We start from the raw sequence: 13,390 nt of genomic DNA on the forward strand, positions 1-13,390 counted from the left end.
AATGTGCGCAATTTCTATGGAATGATATTCCGGACATTATTCAAAAGGAATTGCAAATTGTATTTGCAATTGCGTTTTCAATTTGTGGACGCATAAAATGTGACATAATCCAAACGCAATTGCAAATCGCGCATTACGGTTTGCATTTTCGTTTACGCGAACGCACAGTGACTGCCAGATTTCAAATGGAAAAGCAAAGTCCGTTTGCAACTGTGTTTCCCATATCTTAAAAGTTGTGGCCCTGTCCCCAGCAAACATGCTTCATTGGGGCCCGAATGGGGCCATTGCAGGCAGCCCACTGTGGGCCCAGATACCGGCGCGAAATGCGGGGCAAGTGTGGGCACCACACTATGGGACCCAGGTGGGGCCCCAGTGGTACACCCCAAAGTGTGGGCTGACTGTGGGCAGGCCCACAGTAAGTAAAGTGGGCCCCCATTGGGGCCAGTTGTGGGCCCACAGCAAACCCCTTAGGGGCCACTGTGGGCAGCCTATTGTGGGCCCAAATACCGGCGTGAAATGTGGGGCACGCGTGGGCCCCACACTATGGGGTCCAGGTGGGGCCCTAGTGGGACATCCCAAATTAGAGTGGGCCCTCATGTGGGCTGGATGTGGGTACACTGTGGGTGTAGGTGCAAAGTTTGAGCACACGGAGTGTGGGTACTTTACTATATACAGAACAATTGCACTTGTTAAAGGTAGCAGCAATAAATCGAGGGTCGTGTTTTTTTTTTTTAAATAATTTATTTACAGACATTAATAATAATTAAAATTAATAATAATACATTGAGATTTATTTTTAACCAGCAATAAAAAAAAGCAATCGAGCAGTTTAAAACAGCAATAAACACACAAAAACAGAACCACAGAATACTTAAAACACATATGAAAGTAAATTAAAAACCAATCCCCTCAGTAGGTATTTCCCTCACTGCAGTTCTGGCCCTTCCTTGCCTTCCCCCATCTCTGTCCCTTGCATTACGGAGCCATGTTTTTATGGACGCTTCCACCTCGCATGCAGTGGCTTGGCTGCTTTTTGTCACAGCATCTAAGTGAGAAAGGATCAATTGAAATACAAATGTTAAAAACAAAATAAGGGTTGTTCGAGTACTGTTACGCCATTTCAACCTCCTTTGCACTTTGACGAGGATTACTGGCTACAGGAAACATGGAGATAGATCAAACATTGTTCATTTACTGTACATTTACGCATGACTACTGATTTTTCCTTCCCATTTATTTTTTATTTTTTTCATTTTTATTCCTGTTATACGGGCTTATCACATATAAACATTATATACTGTACCTATAACTGCTTTGCAGACCAACATCTGCCCAAAGGCCATCTTCTGGCCAGAGCCCTTCCATCACAGTTGCTGGGCAAGTGGGGTGGTCAGCATGCAGACCAGGATACGTCTGGTGTTGGAGGTTGGGCTTGTACCCCCAACTGTTGCCAGATACTTTGCCTAAATTAAAGCAGTAACACATTAGTATATTCACAGTACAGCTGAAACTGTAGTGAAAAAGTACAAAACTTTATTTATTTAAATGCATTTATTAATTTAGCAGGCTTTTAAAGTAGGCTTGCCCACAGAATGCCCACATTTGGCCCCAAAGGGTTTGCCCTTGCCCACACTGTCCCACAGAAAACCCACACTTACCCACAGTGGGCCCGCACTGGCATGTTTGCCCGCACTGGTCATATTTAAATAGCAATTTCAATTACCACGTCTGCTTTTTCACTTTCTCAGCGTCGCGTATGTAGCCAGCCAAAACTCAAATGGAATACTAATTCCCTTAGTATTTCCATTGATGCCTTACACAGAAACCTGTCAATCAGGGTCAAGGGTGGGATTATGCTATGGGGCGTGTTTGTCTTGGGAAGTGACGTCACTCACAGTCTATCAGGATCAATAATTAGCACTGCACTTTATTCATCTATAATCTCACACTGGACTGTCAACATATTCTCCTCAATATACTACTTCATAGATATATATTTCATATACTCCTACTTATTGTATTGTATATTGTGTGTATTGTTTACTGTACATTGTATATAATTATTGTGTTGTGTAAGTATGTGTACATTTGATATGTAAATTGTGTTGTGTAAGTATGTTGTTTACTGTAATTGGTATATGTCTCGTCACTGTCATGACTGCTATGTTGCTCGGAACTGCACACAAGAATTTCACCTACTGTTGCCCTTGTGTACATGGTAGTGTGACAATAAAGTGATTTGATTTGATAAACCGGCATCTGTTCAGGGCATCACCTCTTGACCGTCGACTGTGAGTGACGTCACTTCCCAAGACAAACACGCCCCTATAGCATAATCCCACCCTTGACCCTGATTGACAGGTTTCTGTGTAAGGCATCGGAAATGGAAATACTAAGGGAATTAGTATTCCATTTGAGTATTAGAAAATCAGTTATTTTGAATTCTTATAATAAAGGTGGCTTAAATTTCATTGATTTTGATTCTCTTAACAATACCTTAAAAATTAATTGGCTTAAACGTTTCCTTCACAATCAATCTTCTATTTGGAGTATAATCCCAAGATATATTTTTTCTCAATTAGGAGGTATACATTTTCTTTTAATGTGCAATTATTCAATTAGTAAACTTCCTGTCAAACTTTCCAATTATCATCAGCAGATGCTTATGGCTTGGAAACTTATTTACAAGCATAATTTCTCGCCACACAATTTTTAATTTGGAACATGTAGTATCTTCAGAAATGTAGGATACCACAGAACAACTGTAATATTCTTCATAAGAGGAAATCTTTATTTCTTGAAAACTGGTTCAATAATGGGGTGATATTAGTAAACCAGCTATTTGATAGTGAAGGTAATTTATTTAATTATTCCGATTTTGTTTCAGGATACCAATTCCCAGTATCTAGTAAAGAATTTAATATAGTTTTCAAGGCCATCTCTTTGGAAATCTGTATGCTGTTTAGAAACAATAATAGTGCTACAGTGACTTCTGTTTCTCCCCTAGCCCTGAATCTACTGTGGTTGGTTCTATTTGTTTTTCAATACATAAATCCAATTATAAAATTAGGTCATTATTTTTGGACCCTGTTACTTCAATTCCTTCCTCCATTTCTTATTGGAATAACCTTTTGATGATATTAAATGGTCATATGTTTGGTCACTTCCTCAGAAATTCTTTCTAACTAATAAAGTTAAAGAAATATCCTATAAAATTATTCATAGATTTTATCCAGTTAAATACTTTTTAAAGAAATTTAGAAATGATATTGATACTTCCTGCTCTTTTGTGAAGCCTCCTCTGAAACTGTTGATCATTTGTTTTGGGAATGTCTTTTACTCGGTCTTTCTGGAACAATATTGATGCTCTGATTGTCCAAAAGGTTTTATGTAACTTTTCTTTATCATATAGACACATTCTTTTTGGATTTTATGTTAAAGACAAGAATCTAATTAATGCATGTTTTTGTATAAACCTTCTTTTATATATTGGAAAGTTTCATATCCATAAATGAAAATATATAAAAAGTAAACCCCACTTTAGCTTTTTCAAAGAAGAATTGAAGATGTATTTAAATACAATTTCAACTTCTGTTAACAAGAAAGCAATGAAAACATCCAGAATTAGTGCCATGTTTAATATTCTCTCTTAATGTTTTTTTCTTTTGTGCCCTCTTCTTCTTTTTTTTTCTTTCTTCTCTTACTCTCTTTTCTTTTTAGACTATTGTTGAATATATTTAAATTTCTTTCACATTTCCTCTCTTAACTTTTCCTTTCTGAACCATAATTTCTCTTTTGTTTTGAAAGATTGTTTATATTTCTTGTATGTATTGTCTTGTTCTGTTTGTTAATATTGCAATAAAAAATTTTTTTTAAAAAAATTAGTATTCCATTTGAGTTTTGGCTGGCTACATACGCGACGCTGAGAAAGTGAAAAAGCAGACGTGGTAATTGAAATTGCTATTTAAATATGACTGGGCCAAAACTGGTAAGATATGGGAAACACAGTTGCAAACGGACTTTGCTTTTCCATTTGAAATTTGGCAGTCACTGTGCGTTCGCTTAAACGAAAATGCAAACGGTAATGCGCGATTTGCAATTGCGTTTGGATTATGTCACATTTTATGCGTCCACAAATTGAAAACGTAATTGCAAATACAATTTGCAATTCCTTTTGAATAATGTCCGGAATATCATTCCATACAATTTCTACGTTTTCCCCAGCCTTGCTTAAACTTTCGCCAGGCACAACAGCGCTTGGGTGCAGCTTTCCACAGCCTGAATTGTTTAGTCAGTGTCACGTGCGCTCACAGCTGCGCTTATGTAAACAAAGATGTCTCGCACGCACCAGTTTCAAATGGGGGGAAAATGTTAATTTATACTTAAATTTCGGTCTGTTCCTCACACAACACGATCGAAAGGCTTCAGAAGAATTTAAATATAAGACATGAGTGATATTAATGTTTTATTTTTTTAAATGGGTGTGACTCCGCGCGAAGCAATTTTCTAACGGGAGATATGCAAGAGCGGAGAGAGCGTTCCGACACCGTTCTCGGTCCTCTAATAACATATAACGTGCGGAGAAGGGTTGTATTTAGACCTTTTAGTTTGGGCTTAGACACGTACCCAAGAACACCACGTGACTGTTTTGGTCTCACGTCCGTTTTTATTTCAGTGGTTATTAGTATTTTTCAATATCATTTATCAGGAGTAAATTATTTTAAAGAGGTTCACTTCCGAAACAGCACGAAGATGTCACGGTCACTTGATACATTTAACTTTTCTCAGCGCTGGTCTGGATGGGCCAATCACAGTCATTTATTATTACCTGACGTTTACTGGAGTTTAAAAATGCTTTAATAGATACTCCATTCACAAGAATTTATTCTTGCAATAATTAGTTTTTATTTAAAATATCTATACAGTGTAAAATGTCTCAAATTTTGCAATTTACAATTTGTTCATGCCATGGGGTTTGTCCTGCAGCAGCATCACTTTTATAATTATTTATTTTTTTTGTATGTAATGAAAGTATATATGCATAATTAAACTGTTTAATGTATTTATGTAACACAGAGCATACATAAAATAACAGAACAATACTGTCATTGTGACAAATCATTCGCATCCTTTTTCAGTGAAGTGTAACTTTTCGTTTAATTTTCGTAGTAGTTTTTTTAAAAAAAAATTTATTGAATTATTCTGCATGGAACATCAAATCAACAGATAACAACACTGATTTTATGACATTATCATTCCACCCTATTGGTACCTCAGCTAAAACCTCCCTAAATCAACAACCACGACTCTCCATAAAAAAAAATAAAAATAACAAAAAATATATAAAACAAATAATAAAATAAATAATTAAAATAATAATAATAGTAAATACAAATACAAATTTGTTTAATAAGTATATACATATACACACACACATACATACATGGATATAGGAGAGAAGACTCGCAGCTTAAGTGTCTTGAGAGTTAGCCAGCAAATAATCTAAAAAGGGGCGCCACAGTTTATCGAAGGTACCTAAGGCACCAGTGAGTGACAGCCTGATTTTTTTTTTTTCAATTTAATGCAAATGAACACTTCTTTCAGCCATGTATCAAAAGAAGGGGGTGAGACATGTTTCCACTTCAAAAGGATGAGACGTCTCGCTAGTAGAGTGGTGAAGGCTAGAGCCTTTTGAACCGCAACTGAAAGGTTGACATCAACTGCCATTCCGAAAATTGCCAGTAGTGGATTTGTATCAAGATCTATGGCAAAGGCGTCCCTCAAAGTTTTAAATATTTTTGTCCAGTACTCGAGTCATTTAGGGCATTCCCACAGCATATGAATGAGATCTGCTGGTGATTGCCTGCGTCTATTACATGCATCACTGACAGAGGGATATATTCTAGCAAGTTTAGCATTAGTATAGTAAACTCTATGTAGAATCTTACACTGTATTAGGCCATGTCTTGCACATATAGATGATGTGTGAGTGAGATCAAGAATACGATCCCAGTGTTCGTCAGACAACTCAAATCCTAAGTCCTCCTCCCAAGCACACCTGGCCTGACTTGCAGAGCCTGGATTGATATTATGATGGATTATAAATGACAGAAATACAATGTTTGGAAGATGGTTCGAGCCCTAAGAAGTCATCCAATGGAGATTCAGGGGGGCGATTCGGAAAGTAAGGGTCTGTAGTGCAGGTGCTAGGGATGTAGAAAACGCTTTATAAAACTTGGTAGTAAACGCGTTGGGGCCTGGTGACTTGACATTCTGTAAAAGTTTGATAGCTTCCACCACCTCAGAAACTGATATTGGATCACCAAGGGTTCTAGCAATAGCACTATCAATTTTGGGAAAGGTAATCTTATCCAAGGACGATTCCCCACAATCAGTGCTTAAGGGAAGTTCAGAAGTCTAAAGGCCTGAGTAAAACTCTAGAAAAATTATATTAATTTTATATGAATCATGAAAAATGTCTCCCTGTGGTGACCTTATTCCAGTAATCAGCCTTGATGCTGCTGAAGCTCTAGCTTGATGAGCTAATAATTTACTGGCCTTATCACCCAGTTCAAAAAAACGTTGCCTAGACTGAAGCAACTGCGTTTCAGCCTTTTTCGTGGTCAAAAGATCAAATTCCATTTGCAGACGAAGGCGCTCTTTATACAGATCTTTATTTGGATCAACAGCATACTGACGATCTAAACTATGTATGTCTTTCAGGATTGTATCTAATGTAAGCTTGTCAGCCTTATTTGTACCAGAAAAATAAGAAATTATCATACCTCTTAAATATGCCTTGAACGTTTCCCAAAGAGTCCTTCTACTAATACTTGGCACATCATTAATTAAAAAAAATAGGGCTATTTGTTCAGTCCAAAAAAAATTAAAATCATCTCTAGCCAAAAAGAAAGAGGGGAATTTCGTAGAAGTTTTAAATAAAACTTGGGGGGCAAAGTTTTTCTTGTTTCTAAGGGGGGCGTGACCAAAAAAAAAATTGAGAACCACTGTAGGCTACAGTATGAATCACTCAGGGTCCTCATGCTGTGAGTCATGACATTGCTTTACACCCTTTCTTGATGACAAATATAAAGCAACAGTATACTGTGTTGGTTAATCGCAGGTATAATGTATAGACCTTTTGAGGACAATACTCTGAGTCCCATTATATTATCTGAGCTTTGATGGTTCATTGGGCAAAATAATGTCAGGAGGAACATTTGGTGTGAGCTGAGCTATTCCAGCAGACACATTGTGCACTGTAAATGTTGTTTGTGTACCTGTTTAAGCAGTCAACTTCAAGGAATGTATGACTTAAGGAAACACAATATCCATGAAACTTTAGAAACACCCTTGTTAAAATGTACACAACATTAAACTTGGTAAGCTGAATTGACATGACAAGTTAAAGAGAAGATGAATGACTACAAATCAACCCACAAAATACACACACAAAGCACAAGTGTAAAAAAAGACACCTGCTGGCCCATCCAACAGGTATTTCTCCATATCTGAAATGTTTGTTTTCATTTAGCTTCTATAGCCTCAAGCATTATATTATTATAAAAGCAAACAGAATATAATCAACCAGTATATCATAATAAAAAGTAACAATAGCAACTTTATGCTGCAGCACCGAAATACTGGTATTTGAGCTATTGGTGGTTGCTTTTCTTATATGGAAAAGAGCATAGTGAACATTTATCAAAATTAAGGAAAAAAGTCATATGAAATGACATAAGAGTGGGTTTTTGGGTGTTGTTATTAACTGAGTTGTTCAGAAACTGTTATTTCACATAGGCTTAAATACTGAATACTTTATACTGATTACCAAGATTTTCCTACATTTGATACTATTAACCTTTCAAAGTGAAATATTTGGCACAATACAGATGTTAGAATAACAAGTTTTGGTGAAGTTTACATGGTCTGTAGTCCTTTCTGAAATAGTAAGTTTAAACAATTATGGCGAGTTTCCATCCTCTGCCAAAATAAGGTTTAACCAAATGTAACAACATTAGGAAAATCAACATGGTATTTCTCCGTATTCATCATGGTTGTTCTAGTTCCAAGCACCTCACTTGTTCAGCAGGTATTATAACCAAATTATGATTCTCTAAGATAATATAATTAAACAGCAATTAACTCATTATTGTTTGTATGTTATTTCACCATGGCTAAAGCAAGTCTGTTCCAGAATTACATACCAGCAACTAAAAGAACATATGCCACCAAACATTGGCATGTATGACGTTGTGCAGTATGTTTATGTGTGAAAACACCAAGCATATATTAGTGTCTACAAGGCTTTCAAGGACTTTAAGAGCCATTTTAAATTGTCTAACAAAGCAAAATGTTGGTTTATCTGCAAACATTATTTGAATAAAATTAAATAAAAAACATATTTCTTGCCTATTGGGAAACTGATCATTGTACTCAAAGGGTTAGTTCAACCAAAAAATAAAACATTTCTCACCCCCATAAAACCCATCCTACAACCCCATATTATAATTTTTTCTTCCATGAAACACAAAATAAGAAATGCTGAAGAATGTTCACATTTGTCATGTTCTGCAGACAACAAAAATATTTACAAATATTTAGTGTTTGTGTGTGTGTACACATTAACAGTAACTAGGTATGAGGTGTGAGTTCACTGATAAAAAGAAAAAAACTGTCCATTGTTCAGTTTCGTTTCTTGAAAAGGATCCACCCACAGAATTTAATCTCAAACTCTCACGCACACAGAATCAATTCAAGCAACCCGTGTTGGTTCAAGAGCATCCCAGTAGACTTACGATGGATCCCTGTAAGTGCCTGATACTGCAAAATCTTTCATATTCATTTATCATGCAGTGACAAGCAGTTTACCTGTATTTTGTCTCTAAGGTACAATTATTGCAGCTGGTGCAGGAGCAGGTAAGCGTCATGTTTCAGTTACTTTCAATAGTTTCAGTGAAAAATGTGGCACAACACAGCTACTAAAATTGCTGTTGTTTTAGTGGCACTTAAATGATCTTGTAACAAATTCAGGAGCTAAGGAGGACACGAAGGCGAATAACTCCTCTCAAGGTAAATATTTTATTGGCCCGCTGCAGAGCACAAAGCTCCACAATAAACATAGCTTCAATTTACAACAATCAATTCGGGCCCCAGACTCTCTCTCCCTCAAGCGCTGGTTGCGTGGGTCTTTTATCCGCTCTCCTCGTGCTCACTGGAATTATAGACAGCGTTAGACATAATTTAGCTCAGGCGTAAGTGCCCTTACCGCTTCCCTGTCTCCGGACGGGCACTTGACCACACCCCCGCGGCCACAGATCTTTATATTTATCTAAACATTTGAACTAAAGTTTGTTTGTTGTGTATTTTATGTTAGTTGCAGCAGTTGCTGCAGCTCCTGCTGTTATAGCAGCAGCAGGTTTCACTGGCGCTGGAATCGCAGCAGGTTCGTTGGCCGCCTCTATGATGTCATCAGCCGCTGTAGCAAGCGGTGGAGGGGTCGCAGCTGGATCCGCTGTAGCACTGCTTCAATCTGTGGGTGAGCCAAATATCAAAAGGGATATCTTAAAAATACAGGCTTAAAGAGGATCTCATACTGGGTTATGTGGAGTCTGGAAACACATAAGCCTTCAACGAGTGATCAAATTACTTTAAAAAACTTTCAACAAATAAGCCTAATTATAAAATATAGTTTTTTTTACTCTGAAATAATTTTGTTTCACTAGGTGTTGCTGGAATCCCTTTAGTAGCAAATGCAGCTATTGGTGCTATAGGGGCCACTGTGGGTGCAATTGTGGGGGGACCTCTTATTTGCAGTTCAGAAGTCACAGGTAAATCAGTTTCAAGTGCTGTATATATAGGCTATGTATATATATACGTGTGTGTGCGCGCGCGCATGTGACCTCATTATCAATTTTCCAAATAAATATTTAGTTCTTCAGCCAGTTTAAATATTTAATGTTGAAAAGTAATTTAAAGATTTTGAAATAAGATAAAATAGCCAGAAGAACTGATTTTGTTTTTATTTAGTTTTTTTCCATTGATGCTGGTAGCCAGTTTGGCTAAGAACTCAAATGTGTACTTTAACATCTCTTTATTGAATTATATAAATACAATTATTTGATTATCTTGCAGCCGCTTGCAGCGCTTTGCTGTAATATAGGAGGGGTCACCACTTTTCAAGCTGCTGGTAAGCCAAATGTCAGGAACATAAAAACAACACTGTTGTCCCTAACACTCCTTACCAAAGAAGGATGAAATTATTTATACATGGAGTTCTTATAATAATAATAATAATAATAATAATAATAATAATAATAAAAGATTTCTAACATGGATGAATGATTTTTGTTGCTCTGTAAACACAATGGCATTCAATGTGTCATCATACCATTTCAAACAAATGATGCTTTTTGAAAATTAGCTCTGAAATAATTTCTGTCATTAGGTGCTGATGAAATCCCTGTCATGGTGAAGCCATCATAGCCGCTGCCCAACTGCACTACATACAGTAACTGGCCATATCTGTAATGTAATGCCTGTTTAATTTAAATGCTTTATATTTACTCACTATATCACAACATCTCTTAACACTGCTCTAGCTTACAAACTGTACATGTTGCCACAGTGATGGAATAGGGTTAAGTAAATTATTCTAAGTTGAAGGAAACTAATATGACATGTTTATTGCAGCACAAATGACCCAATAAATAATAGTTATAAGAATCTTTAGGTTCCATATAATTTCTATTCAGGTAGTCAGTACTTCCTGAAGCATGTGGAGGCTTTGATACTTGCTCATGGCTTGTCTGTAGATCACCTGAAAATTATAGCCTCAACGAAAAGAAGAATCTAAAGTAAAGCTTATTTTTATTTATATAGGGAATCTGTGTAAAAAAGTAAAAGCAAGATCTGTTGACCTACTACATTTCCTATCGTGTTAAAGACTTATATTTGCATATTTAAATGTGTTTTAGGCTTTTAGCAAACACTCTTTATAGTGTGACCTCCTTTGACTTCCATGCTGAATCTCACAAACCCTGTCAATTGTATTGCATTGTAACATTACTTTTAATGCAACTTTGATGACAGCTGAACTTTGACTTTACCTGGACAAATCAAACTTAAACCTTGATGAATAAATTTAATCTATGATGACACAATCTCTGTCCTGTATTTTCTAATATGTATCTGCTTGAAGCCACTACAGCAACCAGCCCCCATATTTATCACAAACCTAAGAAGACAACTTTAAACTGTAAACATCATTAAATCAGGAAAAGGTCCGATATTGATGTCTTCACTTAGGCTAGCAGCTTGTTATTTAAAGTAGGCCTAACTATTAATGTGTCATTCCCACATTTTGACCAGTTAATTTCCATGAATTTTCCAGTTGTTTGTGATTACATTATTATTATATTTATTCATTAATGATTAAAAAAATGTATTTTAAAATGCTTTGAGTGGGATCAACGTCTTTAGCAAGTCTGGTAACTCTGCGGCCATCTTTGGAACGCTCCCGGGCAGCTAATTTCTATGTAAACAAGCGTGACATTGCAGCTCCGATCTACTTGAATGAGGAAAAAACGAAATCTCCAAAACGGTTGGTCAAGATTAAAAGAACATATTTCCAATAAGCAAGTAAAATCTTACAATTTTGGTTACATAAATTGTCCTTCTTTACCTCAGATCACTCAACAACAAAAAAACAAAACCTTTCTTGCATAGCTAATGCGCATGCGCGTTCTCGATTGTTGATTGACAGGCGATGTCTCTATCTAGAATGTGATTGGCTCTTTTATTTTTAGGGAAGGGACCGTTGGGTGTTTATATATCAGTTTAATAGAAGTGACCCATCTCTGCTAAATAATTTCAATTCAATTTAAAGTACTTTATTGGCATGATTGTTTTTACATACAATATTGCCAAAGCATTAATACACAAGACAAATAATAATAGTAAAATAGTAACAAATAACAATACAAATTTAATTAAAAATAAAGTGACAGGTAATTAATAAAATAAAAATAAAAACTATAATAACAATATACACTATACAATAAAAAATAAGCCTTTAACACAACATTATGAACATAAGAAAATGAAAGTACTGTGACTGAAGTACATTAAAGCAGTAATTGGTTTCTGAGGGTTTCTGAGGGTGTGCAGCTCAAAAATGAATTTAGCTGCAGCTGATGCATGATTGTGCTCCCCCAGTAACACCTGCATCTGATCCATTTCTGCTGAACTGGAAAACTGTGGCATGAGGTTTGAGAGTTTGTGGAGGTATTTCTCTCTCACCTCTGTAAATTTCTCACAATGAAGGAGAAAGTGTGTCTCTGTCTCGACCTCACCCGTGTCACAGTGAGCACAGACTCGTTCTTCTTTTGCAAGCCATGTTTGTCTGTGTCTGCATTTTTCTATGGCCAGACTAATTTGCTTTGGTTTTTACTTTCATTTTCCCTATGGTCTAAATATAGATTTATGCTATCTTTTATGATTTGGTTTATTGTGATTTGGTTTAGTTCAGCAGTGCTGGTCTGAAACTGGTGTTTGTTAGTGGTTAGTGGGTTTGTGAGTTTCAGAGCCGGCTGACAAAGGGGACTGATTTTAGGCTTCAGCTCTTGGGTTTTAAGGGCTTCATGTTGTAGTGTGTTAGGGGAACTTTAGGTGTGTCCAAAATTTGAGGGATCGTTTTTCAATATGTATAATAGGGGGGTATCTGGCTAGTTCGGCCCGGCATGCATTAGGTAGGTGTTCTTCTCTTAACTCTTAGAATGTTTCTATAGAAATCTGCATGCAGAGATTCTATGTGGTGTTTGTCCCAATAATCTCTTGTGTGATCCAATGAGAGGCTGCTCAAATGGGTGGAACTTACGTCTAGCTCCCGTCGCTAGACGTCCAGCGAGGAGTAGCTACAGTCGCACGTGCAGTGAGCGTACGGCCCCACTTGGAAAGGTGGCTGACGGTCACAGTCAATTCGACGTAATGGCAGTATGTCAACTTTTAGCAAGTGTAGGCATTGTGTGTATTATGATAAGTATATATATATATATATATGTTTAATTAGTTATTTATTTTTTGCTGATATATATATGTAAATGGTGTGTGTTTGTTTAACCTGCACAGAAGCATCAGACAAACTGAAGGGTATGATCCCCTTCTCTCTATTGAGAGATGCACAGTGTGCTGCAGAAAATACCACTGTGCCTACTGTAAATTGGTGTATAACCATTTGAATGAGGTACAAAATAATGTAGTAGATCATGCTCGAGTTGCAGTTCATCACGAAGGTATGTGTGTGAATTATTGTAAGTTTCATATACAGTTCAATTATTGTGTGTGTGTGAGATCATGTTTGAAAGTTATGATCACTTTGGTTTTTCCACAT

At 36.6% G+C, this 13,390-nt stretch overlaps 1 protein-coding gene across 1 annotated transcript; it reads left to right on the plus strand.

Annotated features, from left to right (window-relative positions):
• The first annotated feature begins 8,708 nt into the window (after window positions 1–8,708).
• Window positions 8,709–11,152, plus strand: LOC127618101 (interferon alpha-inducible protein 27-like protein 2A). The gene is made up of 6 exons (XM_052090354.1): window positions 8,709–8,809; window positions 8,890–8,919; window positions 9,377–9,538; window positions 9,726–9,830; window positions 10,135–10,189; window positions 10,448–11,152. The coding sequence occupies exons 1-5, from the start codon at window positions 8,800–8,802 to the stop codon at window positions 10,155–10,157; spliced, it is 330 nt and encodes a 109-aa protein (XP_051946314.1). The 5' UTR covers window positions 8,709–8,799; the 3' UTR covers window positions 10,158–10,189; window positions 10,448–11,152.
• The last annotated feature ends 2,238 nt before the right edge of the window (window positions 11,153–13,390 follow it).

This window comes from Xyrauchen texanus, chromosome 24, assembly GCF_025860055.1.
Source record: "Xyrauchen texanus isolate HMW12.3.18 chromosome 24, RBS_HiC_50CHRs, whole genome shotgun sequence".
Taxonomy (NCBI): Eukaryota; Metazoa; Chordata; class Actinopteri; order Cypriniformes; family Catostomidae; genus Xyrauchen; species Xyrauchen texanus.

Coding starts and splice junctions, on each gene's coding strand:
- LOC127618101 (XM_052090354.1), top strand. Junction 9,539..9,725: donor AGCACTGCTTCAATCTGTGG/GTGAGCCAAATA, acceptor TTGTTTCACTAG/GTGTTGCTGGAATCCCTTTA. Junction 9,831..10,134: donor TTGCAGTTCAGAAGTCACAG/GTAAATCAGTTT, acceptor ATTATCTTGCAG/CCGCTTGCAGCGCTTTGCTG.